Source organism: Hippoglossus hippoglossus, chromosome 15, assembly GCF_009819705.1.
Source record: "Hippoglossus hippoglossus isolate fHipHip1 chromosome 15, fHipHip1.pri, whole genome shotgun sequence".
NCBI classification, from domain to species: domain Eukaryota; kingdom Metazoa; phylum Chordata; class Actinopteri; order Pleuronectiformes; family Pleuronectidae; genus Hippoglossus; species Hippoglossus hippoglossus.
In genome coordinates this window covers 13274021-13297026 of record NC_047165.1, presented here as the reverse complement: position 1 = coordinate 13297026, position 23006 = coordinate 13274021, and the positions used below count along the sequence as shown (strand labels likewise).

The following is a 23006-nucleotide window of genomic DNA, read 5'->3' as shown; positions in this document are numbered from 1 at the left end:
AGATTTCCCTGTTTATTGCTCCGAAGTAACTAAACCGCCATTTAGTAGCTGAATTGAAGACAAGTTCCTTCTTTTTTTCCCAGACTGAAAACAGTAAGCTTGGTGGTGACGCACAGTCAGGGTGCAGAGGCGCTGGTTAAAGCCTATGAATCCAAACTCTATGAAGAAGATGCCATGAACCCTGATGTCAGGTCCATTGAGACTGTCATTTCAACACTGAAGGTACTATACACTTATTAATATTAAACATTTCACCTATTTAAGAATGTTTTCAGTTTTTTAAAAGATCATGTCTCCCTCTGAACATAGCAATGGCGGACAGAGATTGATGAGAAACAGGAGGTGTTCCACGACATGGAGGATGAGCTGCAGAAAGCACGAGTGATCAGCGATCGCATGTTTAAGGCCCACAACGAGCGAGACTTTGACCTCGACTGGCACAAAGAAAAAGCTGATCAGCTGAGTGAGAGATGGCAGAACATCCACTCCCAGATTGACAGCAGGTTGGAGATTTTCGAGATTCTTGCAATATTTATTTTTCGTTACTCCTACAAGTGTTTCTCATGATGATTACTCGTCAATTCTCAGGCTTCGGGACCTGGAAGGAGTCAACAAATCTCTGAAGCACTACAGAGACTCGTACAGTACTCTTGATGAGTGGGTCAGAGAAATGGAAGCAGCGCAGCTACAGGCTCAAGAAAACAAGCCTGAAGATAGCAAGGCACTGGCTGAGCTCTTAAACAAGCAGAAGGTAGAGGAAGAATAAACGTCCTCAAACTAAGATTAAAACAGTACAGATGTATAAATATGTATATTTAAAAATATTTGTCTTTTTCAGGTGCTTGTTGCTGAAATTGAACAAAAACAGAACAGAATTGATGAGTGTCAGAAATACTCGGAGCAATACTCATCTAACATTAAGGTAAATTACTTTATTACAACCTTAACCTGCAGAACCTGTCTTAAAATTTTTGGGATAAAAAATGTGGCTGTTCTGTTGAGGGTGGACGATGAAATAATCTAAACTAAAAGGCAATATTTGAGGATAACAAAAACAACCTTGTAACCTTGCACACAATTTTGTTTTTAGGATTATGAACTTCAGCTGATGACGTTCAGAGCGATGGTCGACTCCCAACACAAATCTCCTCTCAAGAAGCGGAGGATGCAGAGCTCTTCTGACGCCATTCAGCAGGAGGTGACTCAGATTTTAAATAAGTTGGACAGGATATCTGTGATCCCTGTGCAGTACATGCTCATTAACACACTGTCTTTACTTCTTACAGTTCATGGATCTCCGAACCCGCTACACGGCTCTTGTGACCCTGATGACACAGTATGTGAAGTTTGCGAGTGAAACACTGAAGAGAACCGAAGACGAGGAGGTGAGAGCTTCATACTTTTTGGATCTGCAGTTGCTTATGCAGCACACTGTAGATGTTTGGGGCTTTGTGGCTGCTTAAATGTTTAATGCCAATTTAGCTTTACCTTCTTGTCTTTGCATTGTTCCTAAATGTCCTGTTTTGTATCAACATGATGTATACCTCATGCAGATACATGCATACAGAGGTAGTACAGACAATGACACCTGCAGTTTGTGTTCCTCCTCACGCTTCTTGACTTGTTGACTTCTTCCGCCGGTTGCATCTCTGAATATATATGGTCAGCTCATTATGAGTGAAGATAATTTGCTTCATTGCACAAATGAAGCAAACCAAATGTGGATAAGTGACGCATGTGTCTCCTTATTGCTGGTGATGGTGACTTGCTGGGAGAAGATCGCTTTGTTACACTTTGACAGAAAGTCTTTCGCTTGTTGGACTTTCTGCGGGAAAACACAGCCTCTCCAGGAGTTTTTTCAAGTATCGTAGTGCTATGAATAAAATGTTAAATACATCCAAGTCCTTTTTAAATTTGGTAAATTTTAAAAATGTAAAAGTATATCAGACTAGCAAAAAAAAATCATGCAGTCTTAAAACTGCAAATTCCTGGAGCGACTGCTTAATACAGCTGCAACACTCTGGTAAAGGTAAAATATTCATGACAATTATTGTTATCAATTATTATTGATCCCTAATCAAAAATGAAGAAGTGGATGACTTATCTTTTGTATTATAGAACAGAAAAGCTTTTGAACGAGCACAGAGTGCGAAAAGGACGGAGTGCGTGGAGCTCCAACAAGCAGCAGGGGAAGTAGAGAGTAGTCAACTTAAGCAACGGATCCAGGAACAGGAGGCTTTGCTCGCTGAGAGACAAGTACAGCTGGAAAAGTTGGAGGGAGAAGTAGACACACGACAGAAGACTATTGACGATCTAAACTTTCAGAAATCCCAACTCGAACACGATGTACATCAGTGTCGCACTAAACTAGAGGTAGCGTTCAAAGACAGAGCTGCCAGCGAGCAGGAGTTGATTCACACTAAACTGTTAATTGAGCAGTCAGAGGCCAAGTGTTCCGTGGCTCAGAATAAACTAGACGACATCTTACAAAATGGCCAAAATCTTAAGATGCCGAGCCCCAAACTTCAGAGAAAAAAAGAAATGGAGGAAGGTGCTGAGGAAGAGCTGCAAAGTCAAGTCCTGGCTAAAGTTAACAATGTGGCTCGGCAGCCTTTGGCTTTTCACAGTCAGTCGACAGTGGACAGTGAGCCAGAGTCGTCTCCAAGTAGAGAAAATGAGAGAGTGAAGGTTGAGGTCCTGCAGAAGAAACTAGAGGAACTAGTCCTGGTCCAGAAAAGAGCAGAAATGGCAGAGGAGAAGGCACAAAGTTTCAAGAAGCTGTTGGATGACAGCAATAACCGAGTGAAGAAACTTCAGATGGATGTGGAAACTGAGAGGGTCAACATGAGTCAGAGTTCTGATGATCTCCAGCAGGAGACGCTGAACATGAGGAGATCCATCAATGAACTTCAAGAGGAAATCAAATCCCTCCAAAGAGCAAAGTCCTCACTGGAACAAAGCTCTTTCTTCCAAAGCACGGAAGTAGAGGGCCTCAAGGAGCAGCTGAAGGTCACCCAGGGAGAAATGCAAAAGAAAAGCTCCACCGAGCATGAGAATAATTTTAGGATTAACAATTTAGAAGAGGAGCTAGCTTCCAAGCAGGCCTTAATAGATCAGCTTAAGTTTAAATGCAAGGAGCTGACGAGGTCAAATGTCTCCTCTGCGGGTGATATGAGAGGTCTTCAGATCCAAACTGAGTCACTGGAAAAAGAGAGATCACTTTCTGAGCAAAAGATAAAGTCTTTAAAGAGCGAGATAGAGAGCTGGAAACAGCAACTTCAAACCGCTAAGGAGGAAAACAGCTTAATGGAGAAATCTGGGCAGGCGTCCCGACTCAAATTTAAAAACCTCCAAGCAGATCTTCAACAAAATGAATACGTTGCTTCTCAGCTGCAAAAGAAAGTAGATGAGTTAAAACAGATCAATACGGAGATCGAAAATAATCGAAGGAACGTGAAAGCTAAACTCGATCAGGTGACAGTGGAAATTGACAGCAAGGATCAGCAAATTAGAATCTTTAAGTCTCAGGTGGATGGAACTAAATCACAGGTCAGAATTATTGAAGAGGAACTAAATAAGAAATCCCAGACATCTTACGAGCTTCAGATGAAGCTACAGGATAACAGTGACGAGTTAAGGAAAATAACTGAGCTGCAGCAGAAAACAAAAACACTCAATCCAGATATAGCCAATTATGAGAAAGAAATAATGAGTCTGAAATCAGAGCGGAACTCACTGATTGCTGACGTGAATTTAGTAAATGAAAAAGTCCACAGGCAAGAAGCCGAAATTAACAATTTGAACAGGATGATAAAGCAAAAAAATGCAGAACTGGAGAGAGAATCTGCCGAGAATCAAAAACATCTCAGTAAAGCCAAGGCATTAGAAGATGACAAACATAAACACAGCAGCTCAGAGAAAATAACAGGTAATCTAAAGCAGGAGATATTTGCTCTTCAGAACGATAAGAAAGCAGCAGAAAGGAAAGTGGAGAACTTGAATGTTAAACTTTCAGAGGTAAACTCTGCCCTTCAGCAAACTAAAGATGAACTGGCTAAAGAGGCCAAAGAGCGACAGGTCAAAGAATCCAAAATATTGCAGCTGGAGAGTGAGCTTCAGAACGAAGAAATGTCTAGTTCTGGCAACTCTCGATCAAATCTACAGCATGAGAATTCAATCCTCCACAGGGAGAAAGTTGAGGCACTAGAGAAAAACATTTTATTGGCATCTGAAATCAAGATGCTGAACGATAAGCTTAAAAGCACCAAAACAGAAGCTGAGCAAAAGCAGACCGAAAACTCTGCCCTTCAGCTGAGTTCCCAGCAGATGGAGGAACAGCTGGAGAAGTGCAAGAAAATGTTAGGTGAGTTAAAGACTAAACTAGAGCTTCAGAAAGAGGGCTACGAGAGGCAGCTGTTGCTAGTGCAGACTGAAATAGAGAAAAAGCTCATTTTGCTGCAGTCGGACATCTCAAGTGACAACGAGAAGTCGAAGCATCAGTCAGAATTAGTAGTAATGCTCAACAAGTATTTCAGACAAGACGTGACACAGATAACGACAGTGCATCAAACCATAGTGGAGTCAAAGCAGCCACTGGACCAACAGATGCAACTGCAGCTCAAAATGGACAAACTGCAGCAGGACAAAACGAAGCTCACCCAAGACTTGTTAAAGGCAAAATCAAATATAAGCCAACTTGAGGAGGACAGACTTAAACTTAACTCAAAAATAGGCACCTTACAAAGCCTTTGCAATGACGAGTCAAAAGAATCGGCTAAGTTTAAGAAGCTGTTGACAGACAGTGAGTGGAAACTAACACTGAAGGAAAATGAAGAGAGATCCCTTCGGGAACAGATACAGTCGTACGCAAAAGAGGTAAAAAGTCTTGAGGAAAAGCTTTTGACGTTAGGGGTCAGGATAAAGTCAGAAAACCAGAAGATGAATAAACAGGAAGTCAGTGAAACCAGTCATCAGAGTGTGAGAGAGGACTCGCCTGCTTCCCTGAAAACAGGAGTGACAGTGATGCAGAAAGTGCCTTCAGAGGTATGGATGAAGTTAGTTAAACATAAAAAAAATACATTGTATTATTTAACAAATATACTGTATTTTAGTCGAATACATTTTACTATTTAATTAAGCACTTGTATCACAGTTGTAATTGTGAACCGTGTCAATGTTACTTAAAAGTTCTTTCAATATCACATCTACAGATGACAACGGAGAAAGAAAACAGTGTTGAAGGATTCAAACAAATCAAACAAGACGAACTCGAAGTCATTCAAGGCCAAATCACACAACAATATTTGCAAAATGTGACGTCTAAGGGCCAAATCAACCCTGATGAAAACATGCCTGTGACAACACACGGATACATGGCCCTGTGCGGACCAACAGAGCAACAACCAAAAGAAAGTAAACACATCATTAGGACAAGAACATATCTGATAAAGCGATCTTGTGAAACTGTGAACATTTCAGAGGAAAGCACAACAGACAGTGGTGGACAACTGAGCATGAAATGTTCAACTTCCAAAAAGCTCCCAGAACTCAAAGGCAGCATAAGTATTCAAAACCTGATCAAATTTAAGCTGTTTGATGAAGAGGTTTTGCACAAGATGGAGAGGGGTCTCATCACCAGCGAGGAGATGCAAGCATTGCTTGCTCCATACGTCGGTAAACCGACTGCCATTGCTGGAGTTTATGTGGAATCAAGTAAGAAAAAGATATCCTTCCTAGAAGCTGCTGAGAAAGGCTTCTTAGCAAAGACCTATGCACTTGAGTTTCTTGAGGCTCAGGCTGCAACAGGAAGCCTTACTGATCTGGTTACAGGACAAACACACTCAGTTGACGAGGCTATGGAGAAAGGTATTTTAGAGATGGGCCTGAAAGATAAATTGATAGAGGCTGAGAAAGCTGTTAGCGGCTACATCCATGCTGGCAAAACGTTGTCTGTGTTCCAGGCAATGGAGGAAAGGATTCTTGATAGATACAAAGGCAAGAAGATCCTCGAGGTCCAGGTTTCAACCGGAGGTCTGATCAACCCAGATATCGGTGTCAGGGTGCCAGTTAACATTGCTGTCGATCAGGGTCTTTTGAACAAAGAGACTCTGAAGAGTCTGTATGATCCAGTCAGTAACCCTAAAGGTTTCCACAACCCCGACACTGGACAGAAAGCATACTACTCCGAAATACTCAAGACATGCCTCTACGACATTGACGGTTGTGTGTTTCTCTTCCCATTTGGTGAGAGACATCTGACAGACACTTCTCCCACGAGTACTCATAGAGTGTCTGTCATCAGCAGCAGTTGTGGAATCGAAATGTCAGCGTACGAAGCATTCAAGGGCAAACACATCGACAAGAGGACGTATCTGTTGCTGTCACAGCAGGAAAGTGAATGGCAAGAAAAGTCCATTGTTGACGCCAACGAAAGTGCACGTCACATCATCACTGACGTCAAAAGTGGCCGACAACTTTGTCTAGAGTCTGCTCTGAGTCAGAGGTTTCTTGAAACGTCTGAGCTTGATGCCTATCGCAGTGAGCTTCTTAGTATCTATGAGATTGCAGACCTGATATTTTCGAGAATGGTTGTGGTGGAGGATGTTAACAGCCCCATCGCTGGTCTCTGGGATGTCACCCACAAGAAGAGGCTGTCTGTTCTTCAGGGTTTTCAACAAGGCCTTACAGACAGAACGACTGCCGTAAGGCTGTTGGAGGCCCAGGCCTGCACTGGAGGTATTTGCGACCCCTCTTCTGGGGAGAAAGTTACAGTTTCTGAGGCTCTCAACAGAGGTCTTGTAGACGAGGCACTGAAACATCAGCTCCAGCAATGTGAGCAGGCATTTAATGGCATCGTTCACCCCAATACTGCAAAGACTCTGTCCATCTCCCAGGCTGTTCAGGAAAATCTCTTCCCTAAGGATGTCGGTTTTCGCTGTATCGAGTTTCAGCTCCTGACGGGAGGACTGATACATCCCGACACTCACGATAGAGTCTCGCTTGAGGAAGTGATTCAGAGCGGCCTTGTTGACAAAGCTACTGCCTCTGCACTCAAAGACGAGAAGTTCCACACCAAGAGCCTCACCTGCCCAAAGACCAAGAGAAGAATCACGTTCAGAGAGGCTCTTGAAAGAAGCGTGTATGACTGCCATACAGGGCTGAGGTTGTTGGAGGCTACAAAAGTTTGGGGCTTTGTTGCTAAATCATCATTTCTTTATACTTGGGGGTATTAAGCAATAAACATATTTCTGTCCATATCAAGAAACCAATTATACAAATAGGATTATCTTTGGTTTTGTGTGTGACAATGACCTTAACTGGCAATGACTTCACTGTTGAACTCTCTTTTATGGTTTGCAAATGTATTTCAATACCCTGTTTGATTGCAACTGACAATGGTTCTTGAGTTTTGGTTTAATTATGAATGTAGTTTGGCAGCGCCCCTCCCTTCTAGGGTTCTGTTTTTTCTTTGTAAGAGGTAACAATCTTGTTGAAAACCCATCTGTTCTGATTGTAGAGATCTGTTGATGAGGAGAAGAGAGAGCATGGTGATAAAGTTAGCAAACTATTGCACTGGATGAAACAGACCCAGAACAATGATGGGAATGATGGGAATGCTGTCAAAGATAGCAATGCCAACACAGACGCTTCTAATAATCCGCAGGTAAACAATGAGCATTGTATTTCGTTTTTTGGGTGGGCTCTGTTCTAATTTTCTAATCTATATTTGTTGTATATTAAAGAATACTTTGCTTCAGTGATAACAAGTATTTTTCTAATGAAAATGATATAATTTTGCTGTGAAAGTGTATGATTTCTAATAAAAACAGTCCACTTTCTAATTCATTTAATCCATATATTTTACAATATACAGCAGATAGAGGTTTCAATTAATTTATTATATCCCCTGTTTACTTGCCTCACAGATGCATGGTTCATATTTTGGATTTTGTGACGTATGTGATAATTTCAGTCACTTGATTCAATAGCACCAAATGAATAAGTTGCACAAGCACTCACGTTTCAGAACAACCTCACTGATGAATATTTATATCGTAACCCTGCAGGTTATGGAAATATTCAAGTACAGTTAAGACCTTTGGCCCTGTGTGTCTAAGAACACATTTAGTGTCCATACAATATACACAACACCCAAAGCTGACTTACACTCACAATTTTCCTATTTTGTGTACAGTAAATCATAATATTGGTATTTCATAATTGCATTGTAATAATGATCGAGTACTGCTGAGGAGCAGTTTGGTGATTCTGAGCAGGGAGATTTCATTGATGGTTTTTTTTTTTCAATATAACCCATGTAATAAAATAGAAAAGAGAGCAGATAAATGCATTAAATGAGTTTAGACCATCATTACATGTGTAGTATGGTCACTTGCCAAAACATTAACATTAGAGCAGTGGCTTGTTTCACATCTTACAGGCTATGTTGGTCTGCATCTCTGTGGCCAGTGTATGAATTGAAATCAGTAAATATATATTTAACTAGTTTTATTAAACCATTTAGGCAAATATGATCATGGTGTTGAATCAGATCCAATATTTTAATGTTCTGAATAATAAAAAAAATGTTTTAGGTGGGTCAAATGTATTATTGTTATTACACAGCTTTGTATATTTAATCTTATCACTGGACTATTAAGTTTACATTTATTTAATAATTGATTAACAATTAAACATTTGATGCAGTCTTCTAAAATAATACTATTAAAATAATGCTAGTGTATGCATTTATGTGTGCATGTGTGAGCTTTGTGTGTCATATTGGTGACTACTGCATTGTATGGTAATAACTCAAAGATTCACTCTACTGCATATAAATTATTGATATGTCGTCTGTTGTTCAAGGTGTCAGTCGAGGAAATGGTCACTAAGAAGGAACAGATCGCAGAAGCGTTGAGGGCCACGCAAATGATGCTGAACAAACACAGCGACAAGTAAGCAAAGCTGCTGTGACGGACATTCTGAAGACTTTGTCCGCTGTCAAAACTCCGAGCCTCACTCTCTGTTTGTCTCACAGAATGACGGAGGAGGAACGAGAGAAGGCCCAGGAGCAGCTGAAGGCACTCAACCAGGCGTACAGTGACCTCTCCCAACAGTGTTCAGATCAGACGACCTCTGCAGAAGAGGTTGGGCACTGGGCTGTAGATTGCATTTGTGTCTTCTAATGTGTTTGAAAACAGTGCCACCTGATGTTCAGTTGCACGACTAACCTTTTTCCTCCCCTCAGTAAGAGAAGTGTGAGACGTTGACTTTTGCACCACCCACTTCCTTCTCTTTCACTCGATCATTAGGGATAGAAAACACAGAAAATCAGAATATGCTGTAAACGTGCTCAGTTGCCTGGCTTTGGTCTGACATTTACCCACAATGTATGTGCTTGACTTCTCTTCAACAGGATAATACATATGGTGCATAACAAAACAGTATTTAATGTGACTAACAGCCCTCTTTTTGCAAGATGTCGCGTCTCCAGATGCATGTTAGCTTTAAGTGTGTTATTCATCCCTCTCCTGTTGCAACACTGATGCAGTCTTGCACTTGTGCACATGATGTTTTAACATGCCTGCGTTTGTGTGGTGGTGAGTACACATTTTGACTTGCTTTTTCAATATTTCAATTGTACATAAACAGTTTGTCGTTCAATTCAGTGATTTGTGATATTCAAATTTTCTGCAGGACCTTAAACCCAGTGATGGGTTTGGCGTCGTTTGGACTGGAACCAAGAGTTTGCCAACTGATCAGATGACTTGGGACAATCTCCCAGAGGCCCAGCTCATGACCTGTGATGCTCTCGGACCAGATTACGTTTACAAATCCATGCGGAACCACTCGTCAGAGCTGAGTGATGCAAATAAGTGCATACAGAGTTCAGATGTCACCTCTGTCTCCCTCTCTGACATAGCAGCAGCTAGAGAAGGACCCACTTGTGAAGACCTGGTCATCAAGATGATAGAGGTCAGACAAGTCAGTGATGAAGTGAAGGTGTGCTATACAGGTGATACACTAACCCTGGAGGGGGCGCTTCAGTCTGGTTTAATACCTGCTTCTGTTTATGTGAAGATTCTTCAGAGCCAAAAGACCAGTCAGGAAATGATCAATCTTAGCTTAGGTGCAGAAAATGTGTCCGAGCCGGAGTTTGAACCTTACGAGGTCAACAGACTGATATTAAACTGCCTCAGCAGAAATGAGTCTCTGACACCGGAGAGGAATGTTCACACTCTGAGGTCTGATCGTGATGGTTTAAGCGATCAAGAGACCATGTCAACGCTGTTGGGTGCAAGTGATGTTGGAAATGTTGGGAACCTCCCAAACGGTGACAGGCTAAAGGTAGATGCAGCTGTCCAGTGTGATTTGATGAGCTCCAGCAGCTCACTGGTTGTGCTCGGAAATCAGCAGCAGTTTATGGGACTTGTGTTGCCTCACTCTGGGGAAATTCTAACTGTGTCCACCTCATTCCATTGTCATGAACAAATCACCACCTCTGAGTTTACCAGCAGTCTGTTCAGTAATCGGCAAAAGATTGCAGCTTTTTACATTCCAGAAAATTCAGAGATAGTCGACATCTCCTCCGCCGTTCAGAATGGTTTGACTGACAGTTATACAGCAGAGGTTTTAAAATCTATAGAGATCCCAGATGTGTTTCCTGATGTTGATCACCTCTATGAAAAGTTTTCGTCTTGGCTCATGTATAAGAAACTCACAGTGGATGGATGCTATCGTGCAGCAGAGTGCGTAGAAGTTGACAACATTCCTAGTCCCACAGAGGCACGGCAGTTATTTATCTCCTACCTAATGATGAACAGTTTCATCGATCCGAAGTCAGGACAGAGGGTCCTAATAGTCGATAGACAGCTGAGTCAAACGGTTAAAATGTTCCTAAAAGATTTGATATTTTGTGAAAACGCTGAGAATAATTTGACTTCTCTGACTGTAAATGTTGGTGATCTTTCAAATCAGCTAGATTCACCACTTCTCATACATGAGGAAACCGAGGAGTTAATGAAAAACACACAATACATATTTGATTCCGTTTACTCAAGCGATGTGAGGATTATCTATGATGAAAAATCTCAACACATATTAGATCCTCGTGATTTTGTTTCCTCAGGAAAAGGGAGAATGACTTTGGATGAAAACACACAGCACACATTTGATCCTCGTAATTCTGTTTCCTTAGGAAATGGAAGGATTATCTTTGATGAAAAAACACAACAATCATTTGATCCTCATGATTATTCTTCCTCAGCTGATGGGAGGATTAGCTTTGATGAAAAAACACAACAATCATTTGATCCTCATGATTTTGTTTCCTATGGGGATGGGAGGATTAGCTTTGTTGGAAAAACTCAACACATGTTTGATCCTCATGATTTCTCTTCCTCAGCTGAAGGGAGGATTCTCTTTGATGAAAAAACACAACAAACATTTGATCCTCATGATTATTCTTCATCAGCTGATGGGAAGATGAGCTTTGATGAAAAAACACAACAATCATTTGATCCTCATGATTATTCTTCATCAGCTGATGGGAAGATGAGCTTTGATGGAAAAACACAACAAACATTTGATCCTCGTGATTATTCTTCCTCAGCTGATGGGAGGATTAGCTTTGATGAAAAAACACAACAATCATTCGATCCTCATGATTATTCTTCATCAGCTGATGGGAAGATGAGCTTTGATGAAAAAACACAACAATCATTTGATCCTCATGATGTTTCTTCCTCAGCTGATGGGAGGATTAGCTTTGATGAAAAAACACAACACATGTTTGATCCTCATGATTTATCTTACTCAGCTGAAGGGAGGATTCTCTTTGATGAAAAAACACAACAATCATTTGATCCTCATGATTATTCTTCCTCAGCTGATGGGAGGATTAACTTTGATGAAAAAACACAACAATCATTTGATCCTCATGATTATTCTTCCTCAGCTGATGGGAGGATTAGCTTTGATGAAAAAACACAACACATGTTTGATCCTCATGATTTCTCTTACTCAGCTGAAGGGAGGATTCTCTTTGATGAAAAAACACAACAATCATTTGATCCTCATGATTTATCTTCCTCAGCTGAAGGGAGGATGAGCTTTGATGAAAAAACACAACAATCATTTGATCCTCATGATTTTTCTTCCTCAGCTGATGGGAGGATTCTCTTTGATGAAAAAACACAACAATCATTTGATCCTCATGATTTATCTTCCTCAGCTGAAGGGAGGATGAGCTTTGATGAAAAAACACAACAATCATTTGATCCTCATGATTTTTCTTCCTCAGCTGATGGGAGGATTCTCTTTGATGAAAAAACACAACAAACATTTGATCCTCGTGATTATTCTTCATCAGCTGATGGGAGGATTAGCTTTGATGAAAAAACACAATCATTTGATCCTCATGATTATTCTTCCTCAGCTGATGGGAGGATTAGCTTTGATGAAAAAACACAACAATCATTTGATCCTCGTGATTATTCTTCATCAGCTGATGGGAAGATTAGCTTTGATGAAAAAACACAACAATCATTTGATCCTCATGATTATTCTTCCTCAGCTGATGGGAGGATTAGCTTTGATGAAAAAACACAACAATCATTTGATCCTCATGATTATTCCTCCTCAGCTGATGGGAGGATTAGCTTTGATGAAAAAACACAACAATCATTTGATCCTAATGATTTTGTTTCCTATGGGGATGGGAGGATTAGCTTTGATGAAAAAACACATCAATCATTTGATACTCATGATTTTTCTTCCTCAGCTGATGGGAGGATTAGCTTTGATGAAAAAACACAACAATCATTCGATCCTCATGATGTTTCTTCCTCAGCTGATGGCAGGATTAGCTTTGATGAAAAAACACAACACATGTTTGATCCTCATGATTTCTCTTACTCAGCTGAAGGGAGGATGAGCTTTGATGAAAAAACACAACAATCATTTGATCCTCATGATTATTCTTCCTCAGCTGATGGGAGGATTAGCTTTGTTAAAAAAACACAACAATCATTTGATCCTCATGATTATTCTTCCTCAGCTGATGGGAGGATTAGCTTTGATGAAAAAACACAACAATCATTTGATCCTAATGATTTTGTTTCCTATGGGGATGGGAGGATTAGCTTTGATGAAAAAACACATCAATCATTTGATACTCATGATTTTTCTTCCTCAGCTGATGGGAGGATTCTCTTTGATGAAAAAACACAACAAACATTTGATCCTCGTGATTATTCTTCATCAGGTGATGGGAAGATGAGCTTTGATGGAAAAACACAACAACCATTTGATCCTCATGATTATTCTTCCTCAGCTGATGGGAGGATTAGCTTTGTTAAAAAAACACAACAATCATTTGATCCTCATGATTATTCTTCCTCAGCTGATGGGAGGATTAGCTTTGATGAAAAAACACAACAATCATTTGATCCTAATGATTTTGTTTCCTATGGGGATGGGAGGATTAGCTTTGATGGAAAAACACATCAATCATTTGATACTCATGATTTTTCTTCCTCAGCTGATGGGAGGATTAGCTTTGATGAAAAAACACAACAATCATTCGATCCTCATGATGTTTCTTCCTCAGCTGATGGCAGGATTAGCTTTGATGAAAAAACACAACACATGTTTGATCCTCATGATTTCTCTTACTCAGCTGAAGGGAGGATGAGCTTTGATGAAAAAACACAACAATCATTTGATCCTCATGATTATTCTTCCTCAGCTGATGGGAGGATTAGCTTTGATGAAAAAACACAACAATCATTTGATCCTAATGATTTTGTTTCCTATGGGGATGGGAGGATTAGCTTTGATGAAAAAACACATCAATCATTTGATACTCATGATTTTTCTTCCTCAGCTGATGGGAGGATTCTCTTTGATGAAAAAACACAACAAACATTTGATCCTCGTGATTATTCTTCATCAGGTGATGGGAAGATGAGCTTTGATGGAAAAACACAACAACCATTTGATCCTCATGATTATTCTTCCTCAGCTGATGGGAGGATTAGCTTTGATGAAAAAACACAACACATGTTTGATCCTCATGATTTCTCTTACTCAGCTGAAGGGAGGATGAGCTTTGATGAAAAAACACAACAATCATTTGATCCTCATGATTTTTCTTCATCAGCTGATGGGAGGATTAGTTTTGATGAAAAAACACAACAATCATTTGATCCTCATGATGTTTCTTCCACAGCTGATGGGAGGATTAGCTTTGATGAAAAAACACACCAATCATTTGATCCTCATGATTATTCTTCCTCAGCTGGTGGGAGGATTAGCTTTGATGAAAAAACACAACAATCATTTGATCCTAATGATTTTGTTTCCTATGGGGATGGGAGGATTAGCTTTGATGAAAAAACACAACAATCATTCGATCCTAATGATTTTGTTTCCTATGGGGATGGGAGGATTAGCTTTGATGAAAAAACACAACAATCATTCGCTCCTCATGATGTTTCTTCCTCAGCTGATGGGAGGATTAGCTTTGATGAAAAAACACAACACATGTTTGATCCTCATGATTTATCTTACTCAGCTGAAGGGAGGATGAGCTTTGATGAAAAAACACAACAATCATTTGATCCTCATGATTTTTCTTCCTCAGCTGATGGGAGGATTAGCTTTGATGAAAAAACACAACAATCAATTGATCCTCATGATTATTCTTCATCAGCTGATGGGAGGATTAGTTTTGATGAAAAAACACAACAATCATTTGATCCTCATGATGTTTCTTCCACAGCTGATGGGAGGATTAGCTTTGATGAAAAAACACAACAATCAATTGATCCTCATGATTATTCTTCCTCAGCTGAAGGGAGGATTCGCTTTGATGAAAAAACACAACAATCATTCGATCCTCATGATGTTTCTTCCTCAGCTGATGGGAGGATTAGCTTTGATGAAAAAACACAACACATGTTTGATCCTCATGATTTCTCTTACTCAGCTGAAGGGAGGATGAGCTTTGATGAAAAAACACAATCATTTGATCCTCGTGATTTTTCTTCCTCAGCTGATGGGAGGATTAGCTTTGATGAAAAAACACAACAATCATTTGATCCTCATGATTATTCTTCCTCAGCTGGTGGGAGGATTAGCTTTGATGAAAAAACACAACAATCAATTGATCCTCATGATTATTCTTCCTCAGCTGATGGGAGGATTAGCTTTGATGAAAAAACACAACAATCATTTGATCCTCATGATTATTCTTCCTCAGCTGAAGGGAGGATTAGCTTTGATGAAAAAACACAACAATTATTCGAACCTCATGATGTTTCTTCCTCAGCTGATGGGAGGATGAGCTTTGATGAAAACACACAACAATCATTCAATCCGCATGATGTTTGTTCCTCAGCTGATGGGAGGATTAGCTTTGATGGAAAAACTCAACATACAATTGATCCTCATGATTTTGTTTCCTCAGCTGATGGGACGAATGCCTTCATTGAAAAAACACAACATACAATTGATCCTCATGAATTTTCTTTCTTAGCTGAAGAGGGGATTAGCTTTGATGAAAAAACACAATCATTTGATCCTGGTGATTTTTCTACCTCAGCTGACGGGAGGATTAGCTTTGATGAAAAAATTCAACACATAGTTGATCCTCATGATTTTCTTTCCCCCGGCGATGGGAGGATAACATTTAATGAAATAGCACAACACACATTTGATCCTCATGATTTAGTTTCCTCAGTGAAGGATTCTTCTGATACTAAAGATCCTGACGTAGTGGAGAAAACCTTGATTCAGAAAAACACAAAGCTGACTGAGTCAGGTGAAATTGCTGAGAGACTTTGTGGAAGTAGTCTACAGATTGATGTTGGAGGTGCTGTCAGTGAAGGTCTTGATATTCCAACTTCTGTAGGGATGTCAATCACAGCACAAAGCACAATTGTTGGCTCACCATCCAGGATGTGTGACTCTGAGCCTTCAGTAAAATTGTGCTTTCAGATTTCAGAACACTATGATGCTGAGTCACTGTGCAGTGAATCGAGAACTATTGATATGAACCCAGAGGAGGTTTTATGCTCTGAGGACTTGATGGAGGGTGAACATGAGCAAGACAATGCTGTTCAAGTATTAAAAGCCCAAGTGGAGGAAGTGGGTGATTTAGATGTCACCTCAGGGAGATGTTATGATGTGGAGGCTGCTCTCAATAAGGGCATAGTGGATGAGACGACGACACTGAAAGTGCTTGATGAAAAGTCAGATGAAAAGGGAGGTGTTGTGGGAGATGATGAGGGCTCAATGTCTTTCTTAAAACAGACACTATCAGATGGATCCATATCCTCAAATATTGGTCTTCCTACAATGGAAGAACAGAGCCTTTTAGGGTCAGATTGCACCATTAGTGTCAGTGAGACTTTCCAGCCCAGATTAGTCACTGATGCTGTTAAGAGCCTTAACTTAGATCCCGAAGCTGGCATTTACCCAGAGGAAAACTGCAGCCAATCCATTGATTGGAATCTGGGTTTAATTAACATGAACGAGGCTGAAAACACTCAGTGGTCGACTGAAATGGCGTTTGCAGCCACAGTGCTTGATGTTTCAGACGAGGAGGGTGATGAAGAGAGTGCATTAGATTGTGTGACAGGAGGAAATTTAGAAGAGATGAGTAATCATCTGCATTACTCACCTCGGGTGATCTCATCCTCCTCGGGGAGTCAGGTTACTGCAGAGTGTGTTCATCACGCAGACAAACTGCCTGTACTGCCTGAAGACACTGACTCACAGGGATTCATCGATAGCCAGCTGACGGACAGAGCCGATGAATCCAGTGTTCTGATAGAAAATGCTGCTCTGAATACCCAGTCGCATCCATCTACTGTGAGTGACAGAACTTCCAACAGCAGCACTGATCCAGAAAGCCAGACTTATCTCTCCTGTAAACCTGACAGCTCAACCATTCATAATGATGTTTTAATTACTGGACACAAGTCCCCATTGGATTTCCCGATATTTACCAAGTTTGACCTAGACGAGTCCTCATCATGTCGCAATGTGTTGTCCAGATCCGAGAATGACATAAGTGCTGCTCGGTCACCTTTTGACAATGAGCCAGCTCCAAGCCTAGATTACTCATCACCCGGGGATTTGGTTGAAAGTGCACTTACCTCAGTTTCCAGGGGCGATTGTAACCATGACAAGAACAGTACAGAAGATGGCAGTGCGATCACATTACCTCAGCAAGCAGTGCTTCATTCTGAAAGTGATTTTAGAGTTGGATCTGAGCCCAGATGCTCTCAAAGTGATCCACAACAGAACTCCTCCGCTCAGCTACCAGTTGTTTCCAGTGAAAAAACGGCATCAAATACGAGCAATTATACAAGCTGCGATACAGAACATTCAGAGAATCACACTCCAACAAGTAGAGAGTCTCCTGAAACCGGACTGACCAATAAAGATTTGTGTGGTGCAGGTGACACTGATTTACATTCGGAGAGGTTTTCCCCAGAGAGGCAACATGAGGACATTTTCAGCCACTCTGAGCCGATCTCTGCATCAGGAAATGAGACAGAAGATGTTCATGTTGATGGAAAGGTGTGCTGCTTAAGTCCAGCGTCTTTATCTGCAGACATCAGCTCAGAAAAGTCTGAAACTGGATTGAGAGAAGAGTTGGGATCTGTTGTTCTACCGCGGAGAGACAGATTAGATGTGTATGCTTCTGAAAATCCACAGATAGCCACTGATTTCCTGCCAAACGGCATCAACATGTGTGCTGTTGCCTCTTCAGCTGTGTTTTGTAATGATGTGGATGACCAGGAGGAAAATATTACAAAGGGGAATGTTGGAGATTTGCATAAGTCACAACATCAAGACACTGAGAGCCCTGTTGTCGCTGTAGTCCACAATAATCAACAACCTTTAGACGAAGGGGAGTTTAGTGACAGAGACAAACCCCATGGACTTAAAGAGGACAGTCAATCAGGTCTTCACATGGATCTGCAGAAGCAAATAACCCTCAGTTTGAACAACAAAGAACAAGAAAATCCAGAGTTCATGCTTGAGGACGAGAAAGTTCCAGAGACGACAGAACAGTCGGATGCTCCAAATATCCAGCTGCAGCTACTGCAGGTTCTCAAGACTGTTTCCTCAAGCCAGGACCTGTCAATGCTGCAGGAAGTGATGGAGACTCTAAACAGCGCCCTGGGGGGGGACTGTCTGGAGGAGCGGCGGCACAGACTGGACAGCATCAAGGAGGAGAGCTCAGAGGAAGAGGACGAGGGGACCGACGGTCACAGAGCGTCTCCTCAGTCGTCTGCCGACTCAGACGCCTGCAAGGTTGAGGAGGTGAAAAATAAGGTATTTGATGTCTCATTGTGAAGGTAACCACTTATTTCTGGAGTGTTAGTGTTTGGCATAAACAGCTGTGTTTGTGTATTTTTGTTCCACAGCTGTTCTCCATCCAGGATTTCTTGGAGTGTGTTGGGAGGCTGCAGGATCACGCAGATGTTTTAGATGACGTTAGAAAAGATCTTTTGATCCAGTTGCCCACGAGCAACAACATGGAAGAACTGCAGATCCAAATAGATCAATGTCAGGTAAGAAATCAGATAACGATGCTACAGTTGTACATCTGTGGTGTAATATTTAAATCTTTGGATCCTGACTGAATCTGATCTTGTGTCCAGTCTCTGGAGTCCCAGCTCTCTAGACTGGCTGGTGTTCTGGCAGAAGATGTGGAGAAAGCCAAGCGGCTCCTCAGTTCTGCCGATGACGACATCCCAGGCCAAATCAACCAAGATTTGTCCTCAACATATCTGCAGTTAGAGCCAAATCTTACTGCTGTTTCCCAACTGTGTGCAGAAAAGAGTCGGTCACTAATTCAAGCAATGGAAACAGAGAAGGTCAGTGTTTATTACTGTAAATTCAAATACAATGTTGGAACAGTTGTATCAGCTATTGACTTGTTTGAACGTGATTTTAGGCCCATCTGGAATCAATGTACCAGAAATATCTGAGTGATCTACATGAACTAGCGGGCCTCATCCAAATTGACTCTGAGATGCAGGACGTGGATTTGAACACGTGTGATGTGGACACACTCAAACATTTGGTTCAAAAGAACAAGGTAAACTTTGAAGTCCTATTGAAAACATTTAGTATCGACATCAAATACAGAAACTCCCTCGGCATATTTCCATCTTTTTCTTTTCCAGGACACTGAGAGCAATCTGCTCAGAGAAGCCAAGCTCAGGTTAGAGGACGTCACGTTTGATACCCAGTGCTTTATTTCTGAGCACGCTCAGTTCCTGAGTGCGGCTCAGAGCAGCTGCCTCCTGAAGCTCCTCAGCACCAATCAGCGAACCTTCCGGGACCAGACAGAGAGGCTTGTTGCACAGAGGAGAACCTTAGATGTCCTACTGGACACGAGGGAGAGGGAAAACCACGCGAAGGTCTGCTTGTTTATGTGCTCTAAAATTTCACAGAGGTTTAGGTACACGTGTTTGGTTTGCTTATCAGACATCAAAGTTGAAAACGATCTAGCTCAGTTCAAACTATGCATGTTATTCAGATCATAGACTATATATAAAGATGGGAGACACTTCTTCAGAGAAAAACAAACACTTGAACAAACATCAGTGTGATAAGAACCACTCAAAATAACAGAAACTATCTTTTAGGAAAGGTTATTTGACATGAAGTTTTCCCATCCAATAATGTGCTTTCACTACCTATACTGTTGCCTACCACTAGGGCGCAGTCAAGACGCTCTGGTTTCACTTTGGGGGCGCTGTCATGTCGTCCATCTTAATTTACAGCCTGATTCAGACAAGCAACCAATGACTAGACGTTTCCCCAGATGTGCTTTGACATAATTGGTACAGAAAATATTTTATATTGTAATAAAACATTAGAATCAAGACATCAAATTAGAATCATGTCAATAGTTTGTACAAATATTAAACCTGGGATTTACACTGACAAATAGACGGTTTTAAAATAACAATATTATGTTTTTATCCAGATCTTTCAGTGTTTTGATGAATTGTTGGGTTTTGCTTACAGGATGCAGACGTGTGAAGTTTTATTGTGAATGTGTCAATGTTTAGGAGAAATAACAGCATTGCATGCTCCGGTGCTCAACCTCTTCTGCACACTAAACTTTATGCTGGTTGTGTCCCACAGGCGTCAAGACAGCAGTTAACAGTGGATGAAATGCACCTTCTCTGTCGGAAACTCTGTCACCCACAGCAAACCCACTAACACACACAAGATAATGTCCTCCTGTGCTTATAACCATCACAAGTCCAAAGTGGCGAATGGCAAAAGAGCATGTTTACAGCATATTAGATTTTGATTCTTGTTATGATAAAGAAAAATGTTTCCTGAGTCAGATTTTGCATGTTTGCTTGAACTGTCTCCTCTCCCATTTTTTGTTATTATAGTGAATATGGTGGTTTTGGGTTTAACACAAGTCAATGTTTTATTGAGTGTTGTTGTGAATGTATGTTAATCACAGGTTTGTTGTTGTCGACTACGATAATAACCTGTGTTTTCTTAAACATTTATCTTTCCAGTCTTTATTGGAGAGACACAAGGAGTTCACAGACAAACTGGAGGAAGTGTGTGACAACCTCACCCTGACAGAGAACCACCTGATGGGTCATCAGCAACAGGCCGACAGCACTGAGACCATCACAGATCTGCAGCAGTACCAGCAGGAGCATCAGGTTCCAAATACATTTTCTTTGCTTTATTTTCTCAAATCATGTGACCGAGTAGGTTTCCTTCAATTCAAAGCTGCTTTATCCTCTGCTTGTTCTATTTCCCCTGCGTTATGTCTTTCCCATATCAAGGCTCTGCAGAAAGACGTGCTGACGAATGCCAGTGACTTGAATGAGGTCATTAGCAGCACTAAAAAGTTTCTGGAGGAAAACCGGAACAAGCTGACGCCAGATCAAATCGCCATCATTGAGGGGAAGTTGGAAGAGGCTAAAAGCAAAGCCAAGCTCATCAACCAGCGGGCGGAGGAGTCCAGGAAAGATTTGGAGAAGGTTGTTACCACAGCCATTAAACAGGAGAGTGAGAAGGTCAGATTACCTCCATATGTGTTCTCTGTAAAAAAACCTTGCATGAAAAGCTATATTAATGATACAGTGTATCAATGTAAATCTAAATGTAATGCCAACATAATCATTTTGTCATCTAGTCAGCGTTTTATTAATATGTGATCTTTGTGTCTTTTCAGGCAGCTGCTGTTGAGCGGCTTGAAGAAAGTAAGAACAAGATCGAGGGTCTTCTGGACTGGATATCTAACATCGGGGGTGAAAAGGAGAGCGGCCTGGATCAAACCGACCATATAAGTAAAGAGAATGGAAACGTGCCAGAGGAAACCTCAGCCACGGGAGTGATAGGAGAGAACGACGATGCCAATGGAAATGCTTTAGAGAGCCCTGAAAAGGATTCTGGCACAGAGAGCCGCGGCAAGAATGACGCCTCCCTGGACCTCGATAAGCAGTACGACAGGGTCAAGGTAAAGTTGGTTTGAAGCATAAACATGCAGTGGTTGTTCCACAGTAGTACATACTTTCATATTGGCTTTTATATTGGCACTTTCCTCTTAACTGTACACAAGTTAATTACAATCCCAGGGTATTACTTGAAGCAATCAAAAGTTGAAAGACACAAGTAGCAATGAAATGCAGAATTTTTCAAAGTAAAGTTGAACTTGTTTTTAAACCTGTTAAACAGCAAATGCAAACAATTATTAAAAAAAAAGCAATTGACAAATACAATTTTCAAAAAGAAATTAAAGAAATCAGGGCGTTAACAAATTTTTTTAATCTAAAAAATAAAGCTTAAAATTAAAAAGGCTTCCTCGTTTCCTGTAAGAGGACGTGCATGGAGATAAAGAGTTGTATTACTTTGTGAAATGTAGATATGAAGCTTATGTAATGTCAATAAAACAGGTATGATTTTAATAGTATTAAACAGACGTGGGGTGGCTGTGGCTCAGGTAGAGCGAGTCGTCCACTAACCAGAAGGTTGGTGGTTCGATCCCTGGTTCTTCCAGTCTACACTCCAAAGTATCCCTGGGCCTAAATTGCCCATGACATTGTATGAATGGTGCATAATTGAGAAAGTGCTATAGTGATGGTGATATTTGAAGCCAGTAAAGGGAAGATATTAAAGAAATAATAGTGTAAAATGTTAAAATAATTATTGCCACATTTTGGAATTGTGACCTCAAGTCTGTATTGTTCCCACAGGCTCACCATCAGGAGATTCTGTCCCAGCAGCAGGATCTGATCATGGCCACCCAGTCGGCTCAGGCTCTGCTCGACAAGCAAGCCAACGTGCTGGCCCCGGAGGAGAAGGAGAAGCTGCAGAGGAACATCCAGGAGCTGAAGGGACGCTACGAGGCCGAGCTGACGCAGGCCGAGCAGCAGATGAAGCAGGTGCAGTGTGTCCAGGAGGAGCTGAAGAAGTTCCAGGACGACTGCGTGGAGTTTGAGGTCTGGTTGGACCAGGCGGAGGGAGAGATCGAGGAGCTGGGAGCTCCCACGGGCTCCCTCAATATCCTCGCTGACAAGCTACAGCGACAGAAGAGCTTCTCGGAGGATGTGATTTCCCACAAAGGCGACCTTCGCTTCATCACTATCTCAGGACAGAAAGTATTGGATGTAGCTAAAGCCTGTGGAGCGGGTGACCCTGCTGCTAAGAATGCTCTGTTGAACGTGGATGCTTCAGGAACCTGTTCTACTGTAAAGGACAAACTGGACTCAGCAGCAAGTCGATACAAAACACTACATTCACAGGTATTTTAGGCTGCAGTTGCTTTATTTTACCACAAGGGGGGAGCATTAGTCTTTACAGAAAGCAAAAAAAAAGCTGTGTAATGCCTCGTTTAGTTGTCACCATATTCTGTAAGCAATGTGAAAAGTGAGTCAGAGAAAGTGAGAGTTTTCAACCTTTTTAACTTAAATGTATTGTTGGTTTTTAATAATCAGACT

The 23006-nt window shown here is 41.2% G+C and overlaps 1 protein-coding gene across 24 annotated transcripts in view; it reads left to right on the top strand.

Annotated features, from left to right (window-relative positions):
- Positions 1 to 23006, top strand: part of dst (dystonin) — a 108739-nt gene that overhangs the window by 43059 nt on the left and 42674 nt on the right. For 22 of the 24 annotated variants that reach the window (XM_034609552.1, XM_034609565.1, XM_034609566.1 and 19 more), the window contains 13 exons: positions 84 to 222; positions 310 to 503; positions 589 to 751; positions 839 to 922; positions 1091 to 1198; positions 1287 to 1385; positions 7517 to 7659; positions 8862 to 8954; positions 9038 to 9146; positions 20571 to 20723; positions 20850 to 21083; positions 21242 to 21526; positions 22263 to 22811. In XM_034609552.1, the coding sequence (XP_034465443.1) occupies positions 84 to 222; positions 310 to 503; positions 589 to 751; positions 839 to 922; positions 1091 to 1198; positions 1287 to 1385; positions 7517 to 7659; positions 8862 to 8954; positions 9038 to 9146; positions 20571 to 20723; positions 20850 to 21083; positions 21242 to 21526; positions 22263 to 22811 (2353 nt within the window). Of the gene's footprint in view, positions 1 to 83; positions 223 to 309; positions 504 to 588; positions 752 to 838; positions 923 to 1090; positions 1199 to 1286; positions 1386 to 7516; positions 7664 to 8861; positions 8955 to 9037; positions 9147 to 20570; positions 20724 to 20849; positions 21084 to 21241; positions 21527 to 22262; positions 22812 to 23006 lie in introns of all 24 variants that reach the window. The other 2 variants (XM_034609548.1, XM_034609555.1) reach the window with 1 other exon arrangement.